The sequence below is a fragment of the Chiloscyllium punctatum genome, chromosome 7, assembly GCF_047496795.1.
Source record: "Chiloscyllium punctatum isolate Juve2018m chromosome 7, sChiPun1.3, whole genome shotgun sequence".
Lineage (NCBI taxonomy): Eukaryota > Metazoa > Chordata > Chondrichthyes > Orectolobiformes > Hemiscylliidae > Chiloscyllium > Chiloscyllium punctatum.
This window is the reverse complement of record NC_092745.1, coordinates 80,977,762-81,003,932: the sequence shown is the minus strand read 5'-3', so window position 1 is coordinate 81,003,932 and position 26,171 is coordinate 80,977,762. Positions and strand designations below refer to the sequence as shown.

The window sequence follows — 26,171 nt, the reverse complement described above, 5'->3', positions numbered from 1 at the left end:
AGAGACTCTTGTCTTAAACACAAAGTAATTTATTGCATGATAGCAACTAGTTAGAAGTTAAACTAATGTGATTAACATTAGTTACGGCGGCACGGTGGCTAAGTGGTTAGCACTACTGCCTCACAGCGTGACGGACCCAGGTTTGATTCCAGCCTTGGATGACTGTCTGCATGGAGTTTGCACATTCTCCCCATGTCTGCGTGGATTTCCTCTGGGTGCTCCGGTTTCCTCCCACAATCCAAAGGTGTGCAGGTCAGGTGAATTAGCCATGCTAAATTGCCCATAGTGTTAGGTGCATTAGTCAGAGGGAAATGGGTCTGGGTGGGTTGCTATTCGGAGGGTCGGTGTGGACTGGTTGGGCCAAAAGGCCTGTTTCCACACTGTAGGGAATCTAATCTAATCTAATCAACATTGTAACAGAGACTATGAGGAAGACCTAGATGGTAGGTACTCTTGTGATGCAGCAGTAGCATAGCTACCTCTGAGACAGAAGGTCTGGGTTAAGATCCCAGCTGCTCCAAAGGTTTGTAATCACATTTCTGAACAAATTGATTAGAAAATATCAAGACCTAGACGGTAGGTCTTACTCCTTTGAGATCCTAATCTGTTCATCCACTAAGTCTGTATGACAACATCATATTGAATGGGGCTTAAGGCAATCCACAATATTAATTCTTTTAGATACTTACCACCCTTATAGAACAGTACACACCTTCTTCAATGCTGCAGCACAGTTATTTTTGGAAATGTCACATTGATCAGTTTGGCCTATTCCCCCTCAGCATAAAAATCAATGTACATAAGCAAGATTATTTACAGGTACTGACCCTTGAACACAGAAGAATATCTAAGAAATCACGATGCTTCTTTTCTTTGATTCGTTCAAGTTCCTTTTCATTTTTCAGCGCCTCCTTCCTCTGATGTATTACTTTATCTAATAAAAGAATAGTTTAATGTAGAGAAATGTCCCAATTGAAGGATACATAGTGTCATAGAGACATAGAGATGTACAGCACGGAAACAGACCACTTTTGGAAAATTGCGTGCAATTCTGGTCTCTTTACTACCGGAAAGATGTTGTGAAACTTGAAAGGGTTCAAATAAGATTTACAAGGGTGTTGGCCAGGATTGGAGGATTGGAGGATTTGAGCTACAGGGAGAGGCTGAATAGGCTGGGGCTGTTTTCCCTGGAACGTCGGAGGCTGAGGGGTGACCTTACAGAGGTTTATAAAATCATGAGGGGCATGGATAGGATAAATAGACAAAGTCTCTTTCCTGGGGTGAGGGAGTCCAGAACTAGATGGCATAGGTTTAAGGTCAGAGAAGAAAGATCTAAAAGAGACCTAAGGGGCAACTTTTTCACGCAGAGGATGGTACGTGTATGGAATGAGCTGCCAGAGGAAATAGTGGAGGCTAATACGATTGTAACATTTAAAAGGTTTTTGGATGGATAAATGAATAGGAAGGGTCTGGAGGAATATGCTGGCAGGTGGGACTAGATTGGATTGGGATATCTGGTCGGCATGGATGAGTTGTACCGAAGGGTCTGTTTCCGCGTTGTACATCTCCATGACTCTATGACTCTATAACTTGTCCATGCTGACCAGATATTTTAAACTAATCTAGTCCCATCTGACAGCACTTGGCCCATACCCCTCATAAAATCTCCTGGACTAAGTTATATGTTTCTGATGGAAAAAGAGTTTGTGAGATAAGTGTGAGGAAACATTGGTTGAAAAACATGGCCCAGAACTGGCAAATATGGCACAGAGTCTTGACGTACTTAACCAGTGGTGCATCAAGTAGAAGTAATATTTCTGTTCATTCATGGGATATGGTTATTGCTGGCTATGCCAGGTTTTATTGTTCATCCCCAGTTGCCTTGGAGAAGATGGTGAGCTGCCTTCTAGAACCGTTGCAGTCCCTGCAGTGTAAGATACTCACAGTGCTGGGAGCAAGGGTGTTCCAGGATTTAGGCCACACAACAATGGGAAAATGTGAACATAGTGCACACTCAGATACTGTGTGACATTGAAGGGAATTTGCATTTAGTGTCATTCCCATGCATTGGCTGCTACTGTTCTGTGAGGCTATTGAGGTTGTGGGTTTGGAAGGTTACAAAGGACCCATGGTGAGATTACTGAGCCTGGAATGAGCTAAAAGGCAGGAAAACTGAGGGGAAGAAATTGACTAACCATAGAAAACATGTATAGGGATCTTGGTACATGGTTAGCCCATGACCATTCATCTCATTCAGACAGCATAATAAATGCATGGTAGCTGGTGCTTTATTATTCCATGCAGCCAGCTTTGGGCCCAATACTGAATAAGGTGCTCTGACCCCGTGGGTAACTTTAAAAAAAAAGTAGATAGTGATTCGAAAAATTAGTGGAAGTCACTTGAAAAGGGAAGCTCTGAGCTGATACATTGAGTAATGATTAAACACATGAGAGTACAGCATCAAGCTTTTCAGACACTGTTTCAGAGGGCTTGGTACAAGATGTGGTGAGGCATCCTTCTTTCCTATGGGATGGGTGTGGGTGTGTGGTGCAGGAGACCTCTACATATATGCTAATGGAATAAACAGAAGAACAGCAAGAATACAGAAATGTCTCTGCAAGAAAAGAGACATTTTTTTTCTGGTGCAGTGCAGGATGTTTAGCAACATCACATGGATTGTGAAGACTAGTGAATCCAACTTCAAATGGCATATCCTACCACTGCATCAATTTCATTACTCATTGATAAAGTCACCGAATATCAGGCATGCCTCAATCCCACCCATTCTCATGCAACATCCAAGTTAATATTTTTGAAAGTATATTAAATGGACAACTGGCTAAATGATTTTATATCTCTTCATTGTGATACTTTTTTAAAAATTCTACAGCTTGTGCAGTTTGGTATTGGCTGACCCCGGTCTGTTGGGAAGTCCTGCTTACCCGTGTGTTCATGAGCCAAGTTGCAGGCTCTCCGGAATCTGATCCCATTAGGGGTGAGGTAATAGATAAGGTCATAATGATGCTGGAAGGTTTTAAATCGTTCACTAGCAAGGAATCCAAGTTCATAGACAGCCTGGATATACGAGTTGTTACTGGAAAATGAAAACAGAATTCAGGTAAAAGAATTGTTGAACTTGCATTTAGTTAATGACTTCTGTCACACATCATGAACTACTATACTACTGTCATTTACAATAATGTATAGTAGTTAAGAGAGGCTTAAAAGAAGAAAGAACAAAGAAAATTTACAGCCCAGGAACAGGCCCTTCAGCCCTCCAAACCTGAGCCAATCCAAATCTACTGTCACCCAATTCCTAAGCATCTGTATCCCTCTGCTCCCCACCTACTCATGCATCTGTCCAGATGCACCTTAAATGAATCGACCGTGCCTGCCTCTATCACCTCTGCAGGCAACGTGTTCCAGGCACCTACCACCCTGTGTGTAAAGTACTTGCTGCATGCACGGTGGCACAGTGGTTAGCACTGCTGCCTCACAGCGCCAGGGACCTGGGTTCAATTCCTGCCTCGGGCAACTGACTGTGTGGAGTTTGCACGTTCTCCCCGTGTCTGCGTGGGTTTCCTCCGGGTGCTCCGGTTTCCTCCCACAGTCCAAAGATGTGCAGGTCAGGTGAATTGGCCATGCTAAATTGCCCGTAGTGTTAGGTAAGGGGTAGATGTAGGGGTATGGGTGGGTTGCGCTTCGGCGGGGCGGTGTGGACTTGTTGGGCCGAAGGGCTTGTTTCCACACTGTAAGTAATCTAATCTAATCCCCCTTAAACTTTTCACCTCTCACCTTGAAAGAGAGACCTCTCGTTATTGAATCCTTCACCCTGGGAAGGAGCTTATCTCTATCTACCTTATCTATACCCTTCATAATTTTGTAGACCACTCTATCCACCTGTGCAGCAGAGTGCAATGGACCTGCACTCCCAGATCTCTCTGCTCATCAACTTTTCCCAAGGCTCTTCCATTTACTGTATAACTTGCTCTAGAATTAGACTTCCCAAAATGCATCACCTCATATTTGCCTGGATTGAACTCCATCTGCCACTTCTCCGCCTAACTCTCCAGTCTATTTATCAACCTATCTTTGACTGTTCCCTATGCTTTCTGCTACTGCACTTATCTTCATGTCATCTGCAAATCTGCTGATCATACCAACAATGCCCTCTTCCAGATCATTTATGTATATCACAAACAATGGTTGCCCCAGCACTAATTCCTGTGGAACACCACTGGTCACCTTTCTCCATTTTGAGAAACTTCCCATAACTACTACTCTCTGTCTCCTGTTGCTCAGCCAGTTCTTTATCCACCTAGCTAGAACACCCTGCACACCATATGACTTCACTTTCTCTATTAGTTTACCATGGGGAACCTTATCAAACGCCTTACTAAAGTCCATGTATATGACATCTACAGTTCATCCTTCATCTATCAACTTGGTCACTTCCTCAAAGAACTCTATTAAATTGGTAAGGCACGATTTCCCCTGCACAAAACGATGTTGCCTATCACTGATAAGCCCATTCTTTTCTAAATATCAATACATTTTATCCCTCAGTACCTTCACCAGCAACTTTCCCACCACTGACGTCAAGCTCACTGGTCTGTACTTACCCAGAATATCCCTACTACCCTTCTTGTACAGGGGGACAACATAAGCAACTCTCCAGTCCTCCGGCACCTCACCTGTGTTTAAGGATGCTACAAAGAAATCTGTCAGGGCCCCAGTTTTTTCCTCTCTTGCCTCCCTTAGCAATCTGGGATAGATCCCGTTGGTCCTGGGGATTTGTCCACCTTAATAACTTCTAGCCTACCCAACACATCTTCCCTACTTATGTCAACATGATCCAGAGTTATCAAACTTCTATCTCTAATCTCAACATTCATCATGCCCCTCTCCTCAGTGAACACTGATACAAAGTAATCATTCAGAATCTCACCCATTCTCTCAGGTTCAATACACAGCTTTCCTTCATTATCCTTTAGCGGACCAATCTTTTGTCGAGTTACCCGCTTTGGGATTCTCCTTAATTCTGCTCACTAAAGCTATTTCATGACCCCTTTTAGCCCGCTTGATTCCTCGTTTAAAACTGGTCCTACTCTTCCGATATTCCTCCAGAGCCCGTTCTGTTCTTAGCTGCCTGGACCTTATGTATGCTTCCCTTTTCCTCTTGGCTAGTTGTACGATTTCTCCTGTCATCCACGGTTCACGAATATTGCCTTTCCTATCCTTTGCTTTCAATGGGACATGCCTATTCTGCACTATCTTTAACCTATCTTTGAAAACCTCCCACATATCAAAACTGGACTTCTCTTCAAATAGCTGTGTCCAATCCACATTTCCCAGCTCTTGCCTAATTTTGATATAATTGGCTTTGGCCCAGTTTAGTACTCTTCCCTTAGGACCACTCTCATATTTGTCTACTTATATGGCACCATGAAAACAATATAAAATTTCACTCTGTGAAAGTTGAGTTTACTAACATCTCTGGGACATCCTGAAGTTGCGAAAAGCATTAATCATTTTTCTTTAACTAGTCAACTTTTTACTCTTTTGGGATCTTTCTGCGTGTAAATTGGTTACTACCTTTGGTTATACAACAACAGTGAGCATATTTCAAAAGTAATTAACTGGAAGTGATTCTGATTGGGTAATAACAAATAACACTCCTAACAAATGCAGATTGGAAATACAGTACAAATGATGAAATATCATGTGCTGACTTCCATTACCTGCAATTGATCACAAATTTATTCCTTAGATGGATGTCAATTCTTTTTTTCTTGAAAGCAGAATGGTTAATGTTTCTTGCAACCTTCCAGAAATCCCTTCCTTGCCACTACTTGATCATCTGATTGACCCACATTGGAAGATGTCTGATTTATCTGCAGATTGGCATTTGAATGAGCCATGCAGTAAAAATACACCAGACCTGAAACTTAACCTATTAAATTGTCTTTGCTCTGATTCTGCATCCACTTCTGCTTGAAACTTACTGTGATTAAAATCAATCCCACAGAGATTCCTCTGATTTATAGGTTCAAATCTAGCCAAGTGAAATGAATGAAGGGCAGTGGGAATCCATATTGGAATTATTTTCCACTTGTTGTGAGGATTCTTCATGTCATTTCTTGTTCAATCACCTATTCTGTTCCCTCACAATGAGCAGCTCTCCACTTCCTCTGCTCCAACCCCAACCTCACCTTCAAGCCAGCAGACAAGGGGGGATGGGGGCGCAGTGGTAGTGTTGTGCACTGACCTCTACACCACTGAAGTAATGAAGGCACCGCCCTCTGGAACTGTCTATCACTCCCCCCCAACCTATCACCTTCTCCCTCACCTTTATCCACCTATTGCTTTCTCAACTACCTTCCCCCCAACCTTCCCCCCTCCCATTTGGCTCTCAGCCCTGGCCGACAAATCTCATTCCTGATGAAGGGCTTATGCCCAAAACAGCGATTCTCCTGTTCCTTGGATGCTGCCTGACTGGCTGTGCTTTTCCAGCACCACACTGTTTGACTCTGATCTCCAGCATCGACAATCCTCGTTTTCTCCTATTCTCTTCACTCCTAAGCTTGGCTGCATTGACCAGTACAGCATTCCCCAGAGTTCAGGCCTGGGCAGTCAACTGGGCTTTGATCTTTATTTCACTGTCTCACTTCAAAATTGCCTCTTTCTTGTTCCTGAATTTTTGTGATTTCTATCTATAACATAATTGAGTTTCCCTCATTGTTTGCCCATTTCCATCTCTTTGTATTGAAGTAAACATCACATAATTACAAGAGATCCATTCTTTCTCTCACTTGCAGCCTCCCTCATTACTGTCCATAAGTCATAAAGTTTGCCATACCCCATCGCAGTTACATTGATTGTTCAGAATCACACCCATTCAAATGCAAATATGACAAGAACATGTTCAAAAGCCCATGATGGAATGATGACATAGGTTGTCAAAATCTGACAAATCTAAACTAATTCCAACATGTAAACAAGTAGCTACATTGACTTTACAATTTAACCCAGAGATATGTGCATAGTTCCAAGTTTTGTGATTCATTGCTTTAAGGGAGGTGACCAAGTCCTTTACTTGTTGAATTGGCTCATCTTTGATTCTGTTGGAGATCTCTGGGTCATCAAATTTAAATAATATTCAGTAGGACAAACAGCAAGTGATATTGAGTGACAACTCACTAATATGCACTCCATCTTCAAACACTTCTAGGGTATTCGCAAGGTTAACAAAGTGTGACTGCAGCATACGTCCAATGCTGTATGTTTCAGAGATTTCAAGCAACAGTTCCACCTTTATTAAAAAATGCTTATCTAAATTTAAAGGAAATTGTCATTATCTTTTTACAGTCACTTCCTTTGACAAGGGGTGATACAGTGGCTCAGTAGTTAAAACTGCTGCCTCAATTAGCACTGCTGCCTCACAGCGCCAGGATTCAGGGTTTGATTCCAGCCTTTGGAGACTGTGTAGAGTTTGCACATTCTCCTGTGTCTGCATGGGTTTCCTCCCATGGTCCAAAGGTGTACAGGTTCAGTGGATTGTCCATGCTAAATTGCTCATAGTGTCCAGGGATGTGCAGGCTGGGTGGTTTAGCCATGGGAAATACAGGGATAAGGGGGTTTTGGGGGGGTGGGGGGGGTGGGGGGGGGGAGGTGTTGAGTCTTGGTGGGACGCTCTTTGGAGCGTTGGTGTAGATTCGATGGGTTGAATGGCCTTCTTCAGTGTTGTAGGAATTCCATTATTCTACCTGTTACAGCGCTGGGAATTTGGTTACTGTTTAAGAAGTGATAAGTTAATCCTTAAAGTTTGATCATGGTTTTCATCCTTTGCATGTTCATATTATTTTAAGATCACTGCAGCTTTAAATGCAGTCAAGGGCAGTCAGTCCCCTGAGACTTTGTCCTAATGGTTTGTTACATTTTAGAGCATCTAGTCCACATCCTTCATACTCCATCACCTCCTCACTCACCCCCCATGCCATCTCCTTTCCATCATGCCAGTACATGATCCACATCCCCTCCCACTGGCCCATCGCACCTCCCATATCAACCCACAGGACGTCTCAATGGATTCTCCATGTCTCACAGTGTTATAGTCCAATTGCTGATGGATTGGTTTATCGTGTCCAGCAATATTTAAGCAACTGAAACTCGTATTTATCCTACATAGCACTGTTAAAATCTTCCCACAGAATTCATATTGACAGCTGACTAGAATTGGTGACTTTGCTTGAATAACATTTTACTAAAGTTATGTTTCTTTTCACTGTAATCTTGTTCGTGAATGCCTCAATGTTTATTTGCTTAAGCCTAAGAGGTGTGGATTGCTTCATGTTTATGTTATTGATACAATTCTGTTACTGCTCCTTTAGTGATCTATTTCATCGACACTTTTGCAGTGTTGTGGGACAAATTTTATTTTCCAAGAATTATGAATTTCCATGCATGCTATTATTGCTATAGAGTTCATTGTTTCTGTACATTGTGTATATTGGGTAAAGGGACATGGACGTCCTGTGGGTTGATATGGGAGGTGTGATGGGCCATTGGGAGGGGATGTGGATCATGTACTGGCATGATGGAAAGGAGATGGCATGGGGGGTGAGTGAGGAGGTGATGGAGTATGAAGGATGTGGGCTAGATGCTCTAAAATGTAACAAACCATTGGGCCAAAGTCTCAGGGGACTGAAGTGGGTTTTTAAATTTCCTGCTTCAGCACTTAGCCACCCTGTGACACCTTCCAGTGGTGGAAGGTAAACTCCATCCTGCACCTTACCCTCTTCCCCCAGAATGAATATTATGCCATTTGAGACACTTTATAACAAACCAAGTATGGCGAGCCAGGTCTCATTTCAAGCTAGCCATCTCAGTAATAAAAATCCAGGCCCAACTGTCCCAATGAGATATGATTGGTAGCAGGTATACAGAACATTCCAGTTCAATTGTGTTGCAAACATCTTAAATCTAACACCAGCCCCAAACAGTCCTCTCTCCATTCCCAATCTAAGTGCTCCCAAAACCCATTCTTATTTAAAATGTCCCCAAAAGAAAGAAGTCAAACATTGATGAGGACCAGAGAAATGTATGAGTTGCACAAGGGGGTGAACGGGAGGGAGATGGAGAGAGAGAGAGAGAGAGAGAGAGAGAGAGAGAGAGGAGAGACAGAATAGAAACTACATGATGTTATCATATGAATTTCTGTCTTAGGTATTTTTAATAAAAGAATAAAAATTGAAATCAACGGTTTCATGCCATGTTAATATAGCAGAGAGGAATTAGACACTAGTAGGCTAAGTGATCAGGCACCTTTGTTCATATTCATTATAAGACTAGTGAGGGGATGAAAAACTGAACCAGGAAAGAAACTGTTACAGAAAGAGGGAGACATTCTCATTTTATATGAGACTACAATTAGTCAAAAGAATGCATAAAAGTTACTTTTTAAATCTTTCAAATCCTAACCTTTCAAGCTGACAATTGCTGTGAAAACTGAAGGCACATTTCAGAATACTATCCAATGTCATCAGGCTGATGTGATGGTAGAGTTCCACAGACCGCTCTTTTGTGCTGAGCAGCTCCCATTTGTCCTGTGGAGACAGATATGATTAATTCACACCCCATCCAGGGCTGGAATAACACAGTAATTAGCTATTTTCTAATCAATCAGTTCAGTGATGTTATTACACAGCTCTGGAGCAGGTGTGCCTTGAGTATATGGTAAGTAAGTAAAAAGCTGGCAGAGCACAGAGAGCTGGGAAGTTCAGATCTGAAGCATTGGGAAGCAGGGTCTGTCACCTTTCTGTCAAGATAGAATCCTGTCATGTGTGTGGGAGAAGGTTGGAAACGTGAAGGATAGTGCCTGATAAGTTAAATGTAGATAGAGAGAGGCTGCAAGGAAATAGCAGAAAATAGGAGGCTGAAAAGCTGTCAGAGAAAGAAAGAGGAGAGAGAGATTGCAAGGAGGATTGGATGGGAATAGAGAGGGGGAGACTCCAAAGTGGGGGAGGGTTCGACAGGGAGGCTGCAGAGAACAGTTGTAAACCTATTGATAAACGAACACTGAGACAGAGAGGGTGCAAGTGGTGGAAGTGGGAGACACAGAGACCTCAGGGGAAGCCAGTAAAACTTGAAATCAATGAGGAAATGAATTGCTTGCAAAAGAATGTGGAATCTTTACCTTAAGGCTGCATAAATTCAGGAATTAATTTATGGGAAAAATGCAATTGATGCTCTTGTAACTACGCCAACTGTTAAATTTAAGTCTGAGATTGAGATCTGAAAAATGTTACAAATTTATTTACCATACTCTAGTTTTGTGAATATGCGATGGAAAATGGGAAAGCTATAACCTCACTAGTCTAGAAGGTCTGTTTACAGTTGTTTGTGTATAGAAGTGTGTGCCAGATATTTTTTCAAAAAACCTTTGTTGTTAATTTGTGCCTGTTGTCTTACGCGAATTTATTTGCTGTGGTATAGAACATAGAACATAGAACAATACAGTGCAGATGTTGCACTGACCTGTGAACTATTCTCAGCTCGTCCCCCTTCACTAACCCATCATCATTCATGTGCTTATCCATGTGCGTATCTAGAAATTCCTCGAATGCTCTGGCTTTGGGTATTAATGGAATTTTAATAATTGAGGATATTGATGAATTTTTCTGTGAGAGCCCAAATACTCCATCCGGAAACAACTTAATATTATTATTTTAATATTATTATGGGAGGAAACCAGAGGAAACTCATAGGGAAAACATGCAAACTCCACGCAGTTAGTTACCTGAGGCTGGAATCGAACCAGAATCACTGGTGCTGTGAGGCAGAGTACTAATCCTTGAGCCACCATGCCATCCCAATACCAATGGAAGTGAGCAACACTCCCACCATGAACTTCTCTATCAGGCCACTCTCTAGAGGAACATAATTCTCCTAATGTAACTTTGTATTATACTTTGGGCTGTTCCATTGTGTTAAAATGGGATGTTTAATATGGGTTTATATAGTAACCCATGCATTGTTATTGCAGGCAAAATTGGCCACCAGATGGGGACATCTTGATATTAAATAACTTTCTACACTGACCAAACTGAGAAGCTACAGCGGAATCTGGCCCTAGAAGACACTAATGTTGATTGACAAGGAAATAGCACCAAGTTTGGTGGGTGCACTTCTCTACAATAACACGGTTCAAAAGCCTTATCTGTCTCAATCACAACATTAGCTGCCTGAGGAAGGAGTAGGAGTTCTGGAAGCTTGTGGTTTCAAATAAACTGGTTGGACTATAACCTAGTGTCTTGTGAGTTGTGACTATGTCCACCCCAGTCCACTGGCACCTCCACATCAATCACAATAGGGCTTAGCTGTCTCATTCTTAGCAGACTGTTTTTTTGGTGGATCCATCACAGGAAAGGGACTCAAACATCATGAAGGAAAGCCTGATGATTGTGAAAAGGAAGATGATGATGATGAAGAGAAGTAAAAACATCTTCATAGACTATGCTGATGATGATTGTCGAGAGAATAATAAGGATGAGCAAATATTTAAGCCCACCACGGTTCAATGGAACTACATTGTGCCTCAACTTTCTCCGATAGCTCCTTGTATAACTTGCTTATTCAGTCCCAAGCAACACCTCCAAACTTGAGTCAAAATGAAGGGGAAGGTGGGACTAAAATTAGTGCTGGCAAGGAAGTGGTACTGATTGATTCATAGAACATAGAGGTGTAAGGTCCTTCAGCCCATCAAGCTTATGGCAGTCAAAATTAACCACTTATTCCATTCCTATTTCTAGCTCAGCATGGTAAAAAAAAAAGGAGTGACATGTCAATGAACAGTGTCAGCTTCCTGGAGGAAGAAGCTCACTATGGCTATAGAGCTATGTGGCACAGTTGAGGAATAGTCACTTGAAATAAAGTCACATCAACCTGGAGCTGAAGACTTAATTCTGAAGATTTTGCAGCAATTGACAGCAGTGTTTCTCAATTCTACAGCTCATTTTCATCTAATTGAGAATTTAGGTCCACATTTGGCAAAGGCAGAAATTACATTCCCCGGCACTTGTGCAGCTACCTGTGGGGTAAACCCCACACACAGTCCATGATCATCCATGCATCCCATAGCCACAGAGCCCAAGCTTTCTAAACCAGTCGGTACTTGGCCAGGCATTTGTGTCCACAGCCTCGGAACTCCAGGAATATTGGAGAATCAGGAGGTTGGCTCAAGGAAGGGGAAGGGAGGCCAGGTGGCATCAGCTCTAGTCAAATGTGGAGTCCAGCTCCAGGGAGTTTACAGTCAGGAGGATCAGACAGTGAGTTCTGGGAAGCAGACAGCCAGTCCGGAAGGATGTCACATGTACCAGAAGTAACAAGTTGCATTTTCTTTTAAGATGAGGTTAAAATATTTTGTGGGGAAGCAAATGGGTCTTCAAGCTGCTTAGAGTAATCTTGTGTACATTTCAAGGTCTTGAACACCAAAATGCTATCTTCAACACAGAAAGAGGTGTGAATCAATGAAATCTTCACTTATTGTGAAACTAACGTGTTGTCCTATGCACCATTTGTTCCAAACCAAGAGATAGCACCAAGTTTGGCACCAGGAAAGTGTGAATGCTTGGAAATCAGATTACCTCCAGCAGCATTTGCACAGAAATTGCACATTGGTGCCATTATTAGTTTATAAACTTAAAAGGTGTCATTTTTAAATGCTCACCAAAACATCAAAAAATCATAAGATGAGGGAGAACTGTACAGAGCACAAAAAACCCAATCCTGATGTTGGAAGTTCTCATCGATGCTGTATTTACAATAAAGGTAAATGTGTCGCATTTTCTATGCAAGGGATTCATGTCCATGTTGCAAATTAACATAAATTATTGAAAGTGGCAAGAATTATATCTTTGAATTAAGCTAATGCAATAATCATTCAGTAACAGATTTTGATTGAATTGCATGAATCATATTGTCATACATTGATGCAAGTAGAGACATTTCAGCACAAGTAATGTTAATTTTTATGTCAAATTTCAACCAGAATTTGCACTTGTTTATAGGACTCATTGTCTTTTCAGGACTTTTGAAAGTGACTGCTTGTGACAGAGTTTCCATTGTGACAGTAATAAAGCAATTTTATTGCCCAGTAACGTTGATTTTCAGTAGGTGATGTTTAAATCAAACAAGTGTGGGTTATACTTTAAAGAACTGTGGAACAGCAGCAACAGTGTTGCAACTTGAAATCAAACATTTGTCTGAGCAGCATTGCATTGCTCACTGAAGATCTGGGAATAGATGATACTTGAAAAAAGGTCTCAGTTACGCAAGATATTGTATACATTGTTCTGAGAAGCATTTCAATGTTTCATGGTCAACTGTGAAGAAGGGACAATGCAAAGAATTTGCCAGTATCACAGTGTAATCCAGTGGCATTTCGTTCTCTGATTGAAGTGAGGTGGCTGTCAATGTGAATCTCCAATGTCTTGACCAAGTATTGTCCAGGACAAGGGAGTAAGTGCAGTGACTTGGAGACAGTGAGGATTGCAGATGCTGGAAAGTCAGAATGGAGTTGGGAAAAGCACAGCAGGTCAAGCAGCATCAGTGGAGGAGGGGAGTCAACGTTTCATGTCGGGACCTTTTATCAGGTCTGAGGAGGAGGAAGGGGGCTAAAGCTGTGGGAAAGGTAGGCGCAGTAATCCAATAAACATTATCTGAAAATGCTCACAAAGCCACAACACCATGTCACCTTAACAACTCGTATGGTGTTTGAGTTCAACTGGCATCACTGTGCAAATTCTTGCAGAGAAACTGTTTGGCAACAATTGTAGCTGTGCACTTTGCAAAAACCAAGGTTAATAAACTGAAGTCTCAGTTTCAGGTGAACACTTTTATTGGAATGATGAAGTTTAAGAAGATTGTCTTTTCTCGACAGTGATGCACTGCTGCTATCCTTCAATTTGTTCAACTTCTTTGAGACTGCCTGGAAAGCAGATTTCCCGAAGTGGAAATATTGGAGTGGCATGCATTTGGTTAGGCTGCAATCACCACAACAATCAGTTATGAATTTGGAAAGGACCAGTATTGAGCAACTGATATCAAAATACTCCACTCTTATAACCAACTATGGTGAAAGAACTATGCTCTGATTACATGGTTGTGGAAAATGTCAAGATTGGTTCCATTCAGATGTTCAGTGATTTGGTGGACAAGGCAAACAATTTCTCCTGGACATTTGTGAAGCATTTCAGGCATCAAGTGCTGACTGTGAGTGTAGATTTTGCCTAATGAATTCAATTAAATCTAAACACAGAAATCGATTAGAAATAAATCACTAAGACAACTTGATGTGAATTAAGTCATACATTTCACCTGAACAAGATATCAACCTGGATGGAGTACACAATCATTGGGGCAGCAAATAAAGCTGCATGAAAAGCTGCCCACAAAGGCGTGAATAAATTACTAATGTCAGCTTTTGGTCACATGTTCTTACATGGTGCACACAACCTTACTATTAAACAGGTCCCCTGACGTCTGTACCAAGCAAACTATTTTTAACAAGTAGAATGCCTGTAACTGTAAAATAATAAATGCACACTTTAATAGTTAAACAGTGAAAGAAATTACAGTATGACCTCTGCTCAATGTGCCATTCATACTACTCCAAAGTCCTGAACTGGCATTGGAAAACTAAGAGGAAAATTTAACTGGAAAAGATTCCATAAATTCCACCTCCAAATCTAGGACCAATCATTTTGGACAGGGGAGCACTAGGAGTGGGTTAAAGCTTGTATATGCATGGTTCAGAGGCACCTGTTAATGTAAAAGCACAGCAGTCTTCAAACAGGCTAAACTCCATCAGTAAGATATCAGAAACATGACATTAGGTAAGCTTCAGAAGAGGCTAAATGTCACATTGAAAAAGGATGTTCTTTGGGAGGGGTTTGTAAGTCTTGTGAGAGATCAGATGCCCTTTGGGATTGTTCAAAAGTAGACATGAATGTGCTTTAAAGTGGCTTAAACTCAGTGGAACTGTCGAGGCATTTATATCTTCAAATTCTTTAAGTGTTTGCAAGAAAAAAGTGAGTTCAAAAAGCTCACTGTTTCCAATTTGCATAAGGCTGAGGGCTACCATTGATAGAATTTGTGTTCACTGTGGTGTTCAGTTGGCTGGATTACTGGGTTGTGATGCAGGGTGATGCCAACAGCACTGGTTAAATGCCCACATCGGCTGAGGTTACCACAAAGGATTCTCGTACTCAATCTCCCCCCCCCCCCCCCACCTGAGGCATGGTGACCCTCAGGTTAAGTAACCACCAGTTTTCTCTCTCTCTCTCGTTCTCCAATGAGAGAGCAGCCCTATGATCCTCGTGTTGTATATCCAATTCCACAACTCAGCACCACCACTACCATGGGGTCAGGGGGGAGAAAAGTCAAAATTTGTTGTTTGACAGCTCCAAGTGTTTGATGCAGGAATAATAATACAAATTTTGTTTTCATGAGGGATTAGGTACTTAAAAGAAATGGTTGCATTTTTATGAGAGATTAAGAACTTGAAAGACTTTAAGTGTATTGAATGAGGTCCTTATGAACAAGAATTTAAAAAATACTGGTCATCAACAGCATCTGTAATTTATTTTGTTTCATCTCTATATGCTTGCTGCAGTGGATACAGACTGAGTTGGCATAGAGCGTGTGGTGAAGGATTGTAGGCATAGACTGGAATGAAATGCACTTAAGTTGAGGATGAGTGAGGGTCAGGAGTTAGCATTGATTTGGTGTGTAGTCTATGAAGGGCGATATGAGGTCAGTAGAGAGGCATATGTGACATGGAAGGTTTATGGACGTGTGTGTGCTCATGCGTGTGAGAGAGAGAGAGAAAAACGTGAGAGGGATTATTTTGGCTTCCTTTAAAACAGTTAGGATGAAGTTCTCGAGCACCAAGGAAGGCCTTCTAAATAGTCCCTCTCTTCAATTGGCAGCTCCTGTGGCCACCCCCATCCTGTTTCTTGGTTGGAGGACCAAACTCCTGTTACGATCTACATCCCACAACCCCCACCTACCATAGAATGAAAATCTAAACATCTAGGACACTTTCTTCTGAGTTGGTTTGGAGTGGAGAAGCTTCCTAACTGCATGTCCCCATCATGGAAAAAGATTTGGCCCTTAGTTTCAAATCATAAGTGCAATCAAGATTTCTCTATGTGACTGTAACTTCATCACATAAATTGGACTTCCGCCAAACTAAGGAAAAAGGAATGAGAAAACCACAAAGAAATTCACCTCCTGACCCATTTTTATGCTGAGATGTCAATCTATCAAGAAATGGTCCAAACTCATTTCACTTTAGAACTTTACAAACAAGTAAAAAGTGAAGACTTTCATTCATCTGTCTCAGCTGGTTTTAAACGTAAGGCCCACGAGTGAGATGTTGGCACGCTGGCTGACTGCAATAATCATGGCTGTCTAGAACACTCTTGTCAGAATATCATAGTCTTAGTGTTATCATCTGAAACCTCATTTTAAAAAACATACCAGCATGATCTTGGTGGACTCTGCAATCTCTTGCACGTACGACTTCAATATATCATAATGGAATCCAGGTGTCAAGAGTCGCCGATGACGATACCACTTCTGGCCACTGTTTATCAGTAAACCATCACCTGAAATTCATAGAACATGACTAAATACAGAAAACATAGGCATTGCTGCAATGCCACTGGGATAGTGACACTTCTGCTCTCATTTCATAAATAAGTGAACGGCTAATACAGAAAAAAAAGCAATCATAAAATCATTTGAATACTTATTTGGTGAGTGCTTTGCAAAACAGGGAAATAAGCTATAGAAATTAGGAAGATCCTGATTTGATTGTTGAATTTATCTGAACTCAACTAGCACAGCAGTAGATTATTTAATGGGTCCAAATCCTTGAGGTAGGTAGAATTAAAATCAGGATTACTATTCCTGATTGCTATCCAGTTCACTTGAGATAGCAGACCTGCGTGAGTGTTGTACTTGGACAATGACGCATGTCTGTGATGGCCTGTTATTCAAACATAAGAAAATAAGAAATAGGAGCAACAGTAGGTCATTCAGCTCCTCAAGCCTGCCCTGCTATTTAAGAAGGTCATAGTTGATGTGTCCCAGGCCTCGACTTCTCCTTCATGCAGGCTCATCATACCCAGCTCTGCCATTGGCTGAGAGGTGCGAGGGAGGAGCAAAGGACTTCTGGGGAAGTCATATATCTGTGTGGTTGTGTTACCCAAAACACTACTCGGGTAGTGTCTCCCACCCATGCTCCTCTAACCAAAAAAAAGGTTCTGTGTGCCAGATTGGTAAGGTAACATGTTTATTTTTTATTCCTTATTTTTTAACAGTCTCTTTGGGAATTTAGAATAGTGGGAATGGAGGTGAGGGCAGTTGAATGTTCCTCCTGCAGAATGTGGGAGGTATGGGTCACCACTAGTGTCCCTGCTGACTACATCTGTGGGAAGTACACCCAACTCCAGCTCCTCGAAAACCACGTTAGGGAATTGGAGCTAGAGCTGGGTGAACTTGGGATCATTCGGGAGACAGAGGGGGTTATTAAGAGGAGTTACAGGGAGGTAGTCACTCCTCAGGTACAAGAAAAAGGCAGATGGGTTACAGTCAGGGGACGGAAAGGGAACCAGCAGGCAGTGCAGGGATCCCCTGTGGCCATTCCCTCAATAATAAGTATACCGCTTTGGATACTGTTGCGGGGGATGACTTACTGGGGAAAGCAGTGAGGAACAGGGCTCTAGCACAGAGTCTGTCCCTGCTGCTGGGAAGGGGGAAGAGGAGCAGAGCAGTAGTCATTGGGGACTCCACAGTTAGGGGGACAGACAGGAGGTTCTGTGGGGACGAGAGAGACTCATGGTTGGTGTGTTGCCTCCCAGGTGCCAGGGTTCATGATGTCTCTGATCGTTGTTTTGGGATCCTTAAGGGGAAGGGGGAGCAGCCCCAAGCCGTGGTCCACATAGGCAGCAATGACATAGATAGGAAGAGAGATGTGGATTTAAGGCAGAAATTTAGGGAGCTAGGATGGAAGCTTAGAGCTAGGACGAACAGAGTTGTTGTCTCTGGTTTGTTGCCCGTGCCACGTGCTAGTGAAGCGAGGAAGAGGGAGAGAGAGGAGTTGAACACGTGGCTACAGGGATGGTGCAGAAGGGAGGGTTTTGGATTCTTAGATAATTGGGGCTCTTTCTGGGGTAGGTGGAACCTCTACAAGCAGGATGGTCTTCATCTGAACCAGAGGGGTACCAATATCCTGGGGCAGAAATTCACTAAGGCTATTGGGGTGGGTTTAAACTAATCCAGCAGGGCGATGGGAACCAGTTTGAGTAAAGAAAAGGTTGAGAGTAGGAAGGTTTGAAATCAAGTTTCAGGGACGCAAGATGGCACCGGCAAGCAAGAAGTTGGTTTGAAGTGTGTCTACTTCAACGCCAGGAGCATCCAGAATAAGGTGGGTAAACGTGCAGCATGGGTTGCTACCTGGGACTTCGATGCTGTGGCTATTTTGGAGACATAGATAGAGCAGGGACAGGAATGGTTGTTGCAGGTTCCAGGATTTAGATGTTTCAGTAAGAACAGAGAAAATGGTAAAAGAGGGGGAGGTGTGGCACTGTTGGTCAAGGACAGTATTACAGTTGCAGAAAGGATGTTTGGGGACTCGTCAACTGAGGTAATATGGGCTGAGGTTAGAAACAGGAAAGGAGAGGTCACCCTGTTGGGAGTTTTCTATAGGTCTCCGAAAAGTTCCAGAGATATAGAGGAAAGGATAGCAAAGCTGATTCTCGATAGGGGTGAGAGAGACAGAGTAGTTGTCAGGGGGACTTCAACTTTCCAAATATTAACTGGGAACACTATAGTACGAGTACTATAGATGGGTCAGTTTTTGTCCAGTGTGTGCAGGAGGGCTTCCTGACACAGTATGTAGACAAGCCAAAAAGGGGTGAAGCCACATTAGATTTGGTACTGGGTAATGAGCCCGGCCAGGTGTTAGACTTGGAAGTAGGTGAGCACTTTGGTGATAGCGATCTCAATTCTGTTATGTTTACTTTAGTGATAGAAAGGGATAGGTGTATACCACTGGGCAAGAGTTACAGCTGGGGGAAAGGTAATTACGATGCAATTAGGCAAGATTTAGGAAGCATAGGATGGAGAAGGAAACTGCAGGGGATGGGCACATTAGAAATGTGGAGCTTATTCAAGGAAAAGCTCCTGAGTGTCTTAGATAAGTATGTACCTGTCAGGCAGGGAGGAAGCTGTAGAGCGCAGGAGCCATGGTTTACGAAGGAAGAGGAATCTCTGGTCAAGAGGAAGAAGAAGGCTTATGTTAGGATGAGATGTGAAGGCTCAGTTAGGGCGCTTGAGGGGTACAAGGTAGCCAGGAAAGATCTAAAGAGAGAGCTCAGAAGAGCCAGGAGGAGACATGAGAAGTTGTTGGCGGATAGGATCGGGGTAAACCCTAAGGCTTTCTTTAGGTATCTAAGGAATAAAAGAATGACGAGAGTAAGATTAGGGCCAATCAAGGATAGTAGTGGGAAGTTGTGTGTGGAGTCAGAGGAGATAGGGAAAGCACTAAATGAATATTTTTCGATAGTATTCACTCTAGAAAACGACAATGTTGTTGAGGAGAATACTGAGATACAGGCTACTAGACTAGGTGGGATTGTAGTTCACAAGGAGGAGGTATTAGAAATCCTGCAGAGTGTGAAAATAGATAAGTCCCCTGGGCCAGACGGGATTTATCCTAGGATCGTCTGGGAAGCCAGGGAGGAGATTGCCGAGCCTTTGGCATTGATCTTTAAATCACCATTGTCTACAGGAATAGTGCCAGAAGACTGGAGGATAGCAAATGTGGTTCCCCTGTTCAAGAAGGGGAGAAGAGACAACCAGTAATTATAGACCAGTGAGCCTTACTTCAGTTGTTGGTAAAGTGTTGGAAAAGGTTATAAGACATAAGATTTATGATCATCTAGAAAAGAATAATTTGATTAGAGATAGTCAGCACAGTATTGTGAAGGGTAGATCGTGCCTCACAAACCTTACTGAGTTCTTTGAGAAGGTGACCAAACAGGTAGATGAGAGTAAACTGGTTGATGTGGTGTATATGAATTTCACCAAGGCATTCGATAAGGTTCCCCACAGTAGGCTATTGTACAAAATGCGGAGGAATGGGATTGTGGGAGATATAGCAGTTTGGATCAGTTATTGGCTTGCTGAAAGAAGACAGAGGGTGGTGGTTGATGGGAAATGTTCATCCTAGAGTCCAGTTTCCAGTGGTGTACTGCAAGCACCGGTGTTGGGTCCTCTGCTGTTTGTCATTTTTACAAACGACCTGGATCAGGGCGTAGAAGGGTGGGTTAGTAAATTTGCAGATGACGCTAAGGTCAGTGGAGTTGTGGATAGTGACGAAGGATGTTGAGGTTACAGAGAGACATAGGTAAGCTGCAGAGCTAGGCTCAGAGGTGGCAAATGGAGTTTAATGCGGACAAGTGTGAGGTGATTCACTTTGGTCGGAGTAACTGGAATGCAAAGTACTGGGCTAATGGTAAGATTCTTGGTAGTGTAGATGAGCAGAGAGACCTCGGTGTCCAGGTAGACAGATCCTTGAAAGTTGCCACCCAGGTTGACAGGGTTTCCACTCAGGCATACAGTGTTTTAGCTTTTATTAATAGAGGGATCAAGTTCCGGAACCACGAGGTTATGCTACAGCTGTACAAAACTCTAGTGCAGCTGCACTTGGAGTATTGTGTATAGTTCTGGTCACCGCATTATAAGAAGAATGTGGAAGCTTTGGAAAGGGTGCAGAGGAGATTTACTAGGATGTTGCCTGGTATGGAGGGAAGGTCTTATGAGGAAAGGCTGAGGGACGTGAGGCTGTTTTAGTTGGAGAGAAGAAGGTTGAGAGGTGACTTAATAGAGACATATAAGATAATCAGAGGGTTAGATAGGGTGGACAGGGAGAGCCTTTTTCCAAGTTTTGTGACGGCGAGCACGAGGGGGCATAGCTTTAAATTGAGGGGTGATAGATATAGGACAGATGTCAGAGGTAGTTTCTTTACTCAGAGTAGTAAGTGTGTGGAATGCTTTGCCTGCAATGGTAGTAGATTTGCCAATTTTAAGTTCATTTAAGTCGTCATTGGACAAGCATATGGACGTACATGGAATAGCGTAGGTTAGATAGGCTTCAGATTAGTATGACAGGTTGGCGCAACATCGAGGGCCGAAAGGCCTGTACTGCACTGTAATGTTCTATGTTCTATGTTCTAACTCCTCAATTTTTCAAAAATCCATCTATTTCCTCTTTAAATACCATTAGTGATCAAAATCTCTGGATATAAAATTCTAGACATTCATTATCTGCAAGGGGAAGAAATTAATTCACATTAGATTCCCTACAGTATGAAAATAGGCCCTTCGGCCCAACAAGTCCACACTGACCCTCCGAAGAGTAACCCACCCTGACCCTATATCTACCACTGCCTAATGCACCTAACACTACGGACAATTTTAGCACAACCAATTCACCTGATGTGCACATCTTTGGATTGTGGGAAGAAACCAGAGTACCCGGAGGACACCCACGCAGACATGGGGAGAATGCGCAAACTCCACACAGATAGTTGCCCAAGGCTGGAATTGAACCCGGGTCCCTGGTGCTGTGAGGCAGCAGTGCTAAGCACTGAGTCACCGTGCTGCCTCTCAGTTGTAAACGGGTGTCCTTTTGCTTTGTATCTATGTCCCCTGGTTTGAGATTCCCCCACTAGTGGAAACATCTTCTCAACAGTTACCCTATATAACCCTCTCAGGATGTTGTATTTTTCAAGAGGATCACTCCTCACTTACCTAAATTCTAGAGAATAAAGGCCCAACCTGTTCAGTTGCTCTTGATAAGTCAACCCTTTCATTCCAGAAATAAGCCCAGCTAATCTCTGCTGAACTTTCTCCAATGCCAGAATATCCTCTTAAATATGGGGACCAAACAGTGCACAGTATTCTGGGTGTGACCTCACCAATACCCTATACAGTTGTTACAGGACTTTCCAATTTTTAAACTCCAACCCTCTAGTGAAAGGCAAAAATTCCATTTGACAGTTTAATGACTTGCTGCACCTGCATGCTAACCTTTGTATTTCATGCACAAGGATACCCAGACCCCTCTGCCTTCACTGTTTTGGATTTCTCTCCATTTAAATAAGTCTGCCTTTTGATTCTTTCTATTGAAATGCATGACCCCTGTACTAACACCTTCCTTTATTAATAAAGCTACCCCACCTCCTTTTCCTTTTTGCCTATTTTTCCAGAATGTGGTTATCCTTGAATGTGGAGTTCCTAGTTTTAGTTACTCTGCAACTCTGTTATAGCTATCAAGTCATATTCATTTATTTCTGTTTGTGTTGTTCATCTATCTTGTTACAAATGCTATGTGCCTTCATATAAAGAACCTTAGTTCTTGAATTTTTACAATTATTCGTTACTCTGGCTTTAATTTCTGCTGCACTCTTCTGTGTATATTTTCTACTCCTTCATATCTGCTTATCACTCACCTCTTCCTTCCCCTGCACCTCTGCTCTCTCCTTTCTTTTTTTAAAAGTCCCTTCAATTGAACTCTCCCCTGTAAACTAACTAGTTTAAAGGCAAAAGTGAGGACTGCAGATGCTGGAGAAAAGCCATATCTACAACAGTTGTTATTTGATTTGCGTGGATGCTGATCTCAGCAAGATGTAAATGAAGTCTGTGCCAACAGAACAGCTTTCTTTTCTCCCCCAGTATTGGTGCCAGTGACCGAGAAATTAGAATCTGTCTCTCCTGCACCAGTCTTTGAGTCACACATGTACCTCTCTCATCAGCATCGGCACGGTGGCACAGTGGTTAGCACTGCTGCCTCACAACACCAGAGACCTAGGTTCAATTCCTGCCTCAGGTGACTCTTTGTGTGGAGTTTGCACATTCTCCCTGTCTCTGTGTGGGTTTCCTCCCATAGTCCAAAAATGTGCAGGTTAGGTGAATTGGCTAAGTTAAATCACCCATAGTGTTAGGGGAATGGGTCAGTGTGGATTTGTTGGGCTGAAGGGCCTATCATACTGTAAGTAATCTAATCTTATTTACCTTAAGCCAATTTGCATGTGGCTCGGATAGCAATCCTTAGGCTATTATCTTTGTGGTTCTGCTTTCTAGTTTAGTCAGGAGCTGTTTTTAATCCCTCAGCAGAACTACATTTTTGGGAGAATCCATGTGGACCACAACAATTCATTCTCACTCTAAGTTCCTATCCAGACCAGAAGAGATTTGCTTAACCTTGACACTAGGTAAGCAACATAACTTGCATTGCATCAAGAATCTTTACACTTGCCTGGATACAGGTGAAAATGGTTGTAATGGGATATGTTTCAGTGTCTGATAAGTGAAAAAGACTTAGTGGTCAATTTATAACTCAGAGCCAAAAAAATGTACTACGTAGTATTAATAACAGCGCTATAGTATATAGTGGAGATTAATCCTACATATGCAATGAAGACTATACTAGCAGGCAATTAAAACCAATTAAGAAATATACTGAGTAGTCACCTGCTCTATTATATGTATCTCCTATTTTAATGTATTCTTCTGAGCACAGAGCAACAACAACTGCTTAAAACCTGTTCGTCTTTAATAAATATGCAGACTGAGGCTTGACTGGCAGCTTAAACATGGCCTTAAGAGGGGAAGTAGTCAAAGTTACCCTTCAGCTGAAGCTAGTGAGAACAGCCAGAAGAGACTGTTCTTTTAAACATCAACTTTTAACTTTGGTTGTGGGGTCATGGAGAGCACACGTGCTCTTTTTCACAAGGAAAGTTTAAGCATCCCCTGAACTAGGCTTCCCCTTTCTTAATTGTGAGACCTATTTACTTGGGAACTAAGAACCTTCCTTCAGTTTCAGTAGTGATCTCCTGCTAAATGATATTCTGCTTTTGCACATTGCTGCTGCTACTCCCTGCAGGATTTGGGCAGACAACAGACCAAGTCAGACAACTAAAGTTCAAGTGCAAAAATCTCCCAGGTCTCATACTGCTGAGATCAAAGGTCATAGAGCCATAGAGACATACAGCATGGAAACAGACCCTTCAGTCCAACTCATCCATGCCGACCAGATATCCCAACCTAATCTAGTCCCATTTGACAGCATTTGGACCATATCCCTCTAAATCCTTCCTATCCATATACCCATCCAGATGCATTTTAGATGTAATTTTACCAGCCTCCACCACTTCCTCTGGCAGCTCATTCCATAAATACACCACTCTTTGTGTAAAAAGGTTGCCCCTTGGCTCCCTTTTGGATCTTTAGTCTCTCACCTTAAACCTATGCCCTCTAGTTTTTGACGACTCCATCACAGGGAAAAGACCTTGTCTATTTACCTTATCCAAGCTCTTCATGATTTTATAAACTTCTACAAAGTCACTCGTCAGCCTCGGACACACCAGGGAAAATAACCCCAGTCTATTCAGCCTCTCCCTATAGCTCAAACCCTTCAACCCTGGCTGCATCCTTGTAAATCTTTTCTGAACCCTTTCAAGTTTCACAAGATCCTTCCTATAGTGGGGAGACCAGAAATTTGCATGCAATACTCCAAAGGTGGCCTGACCAAAGTCCTATACAGCTGCAACATGACCTCCCAACTCCTATACACTTGGCACGTTCCTCAGCTGTTGTCGACTTGATTTCTACTCAGTGAAAATTAGGGTGTGGTACAATGAGACAATTAAATAATGTGGTGTAAGTGGTCCTCAAATCAAATAAAAGCACAAAAATATGGAAAGCCAGAATAATATTTCTCAAAATATATGAGCGATGTTATCTATTCAGAAACACAATATGTTTTTTCTGTACAATTTAATGCATAAAAGAAAAACACTCAATGTTGCTACTATAGCTTTGACCAAAGTTTAAGAAAATGCTCCAATACAATGATGCAGGAATAGATTTCACAATACATACCGATCCAAGGAAGCATAAACCGGTATGCCACATCATCTTTTGGTTCTGTAAAATATACATTTACATACGTATAAAACATATAGCACATAGTTTTGCAATCACAGTCCATCTTGTCTATTTCTGCATTCCACATTCCTCTTTTAAACTTAAAAAGTAGAACTATTTTCAGTCAAAATTTCTCTATTGAAAATAATTTCAGTTGTATGACTTTCTTGATTTATTAAAACCCAAACATCTGGGAATTTTGGAGTAGGTCAGTTAGCCTGTCGAGCATATTGCAGCATTTACATAGATCGTGGCTGGTCATCTATCTCATTGCAATTTTTCTGTGCCATCTATAAATTCCTTTATCAAATTAATCCCCAAAGATTTCTGTCTTGAACCTGTTCAATTAATGAGCTTCTATAGCCTGCTGGGGCAGAGAATTCCAAAGATTCATCACCTTCTGAATGCAGAAATTCCTACTAATTTCAGCCTTAAATGGTCTGCTCTTTATCCTGAGATTGTGTGCTTGGTTTTAAACTCACCAATAGGGAAAACATCAAGGGTCAGGTTTTCTAAGAAGTGACATAGGTAGGAAGAGGGATGAGGATGTTAGGCAGGCTTTCAGGGAGCTAGGTTGGAAGCTCAGAGTTAGAACAAACAGAGTTGTTGTCTCTGGTTTGTTACCTGTGCCATGTGATAGAGAGTGGAGGAATAGGGAGAGAGAACAGTTAAATGCGTGGCTACAGAAATGGTGCAGGAGGGAGGGATTTGGGTATCTGGATAACTGGGGTTCTTTCTGGGGAAGGTGGGACCTCTATAAACAGGATGGTTTACACCTGAACCTGAGGGGCACCAGTATCCTTGAGGGGAGGTTTGCTGGTGCTCTTTGGGGGGGGTTTAAACTAACTCTGCAGGGGCATGGGAACCTAGACTGTAGCTTTAGGGTGCAGGACCTGGAGTGTAGGGAGGTTAGGAACATGGCATCAATCTTGAAGGATAGTGCCTGTAAACAGGAAAGTGGCTTGAAGTGTGTATACTTCAATGCGAGAAGTATACAAAATAAGGTAGGTGAACTTGCAGCGTGGGTTGGTACCTGGGATTTTGACATTGTGGTTATTACAGAGACATGGGTAGAACAGGGACAGGATTGATTGTTGCAGGTTCCAGGGTTT

The 26,171-nt window shown here is 42.3% G+C and overlaps 1 protein-coding gene across 1 annotated transcript in view; it reads right to left on the bottom strand.

Moving 5' to 3' along the window:
* The window catches only part of LOC140479859 (cytochrome P450 4B1-like), a 50,345-nt gene that overhangs the window by 15,516 nt on the left and 8,658 nt on the right, over nucleotides 1-26,171 (bottom strand). Inside the window, exons 3-7 of the mRNA XM_072574176.1 lie at nucleotides 25,015-25,059; nucleotides 16,543-16,670; nucleotides 9,481-9,605; nucleotides 2,943-3,094; nucleotides 828-934 (exon numbers count right to left, since the gene is read on the bottom strand). Of these exons, the coding sequence (XP_072430277.1) occupies nucleotides 828-934; nucleotides 2,943-3,094; nucleotides 9,481-9,605; nucleotides 16,543-16,670; nucleotides 25,015-25,059 (557 nt within the window). The remainder of the gene's footprint in view (nucleotides 1-827; nucleotides 935-2,942; nucleotides 3,095-9,480; nucleotides 9,606-16,542; nucleotides 16,671-25,014; nucleotides 25,060-26,171) is intronic.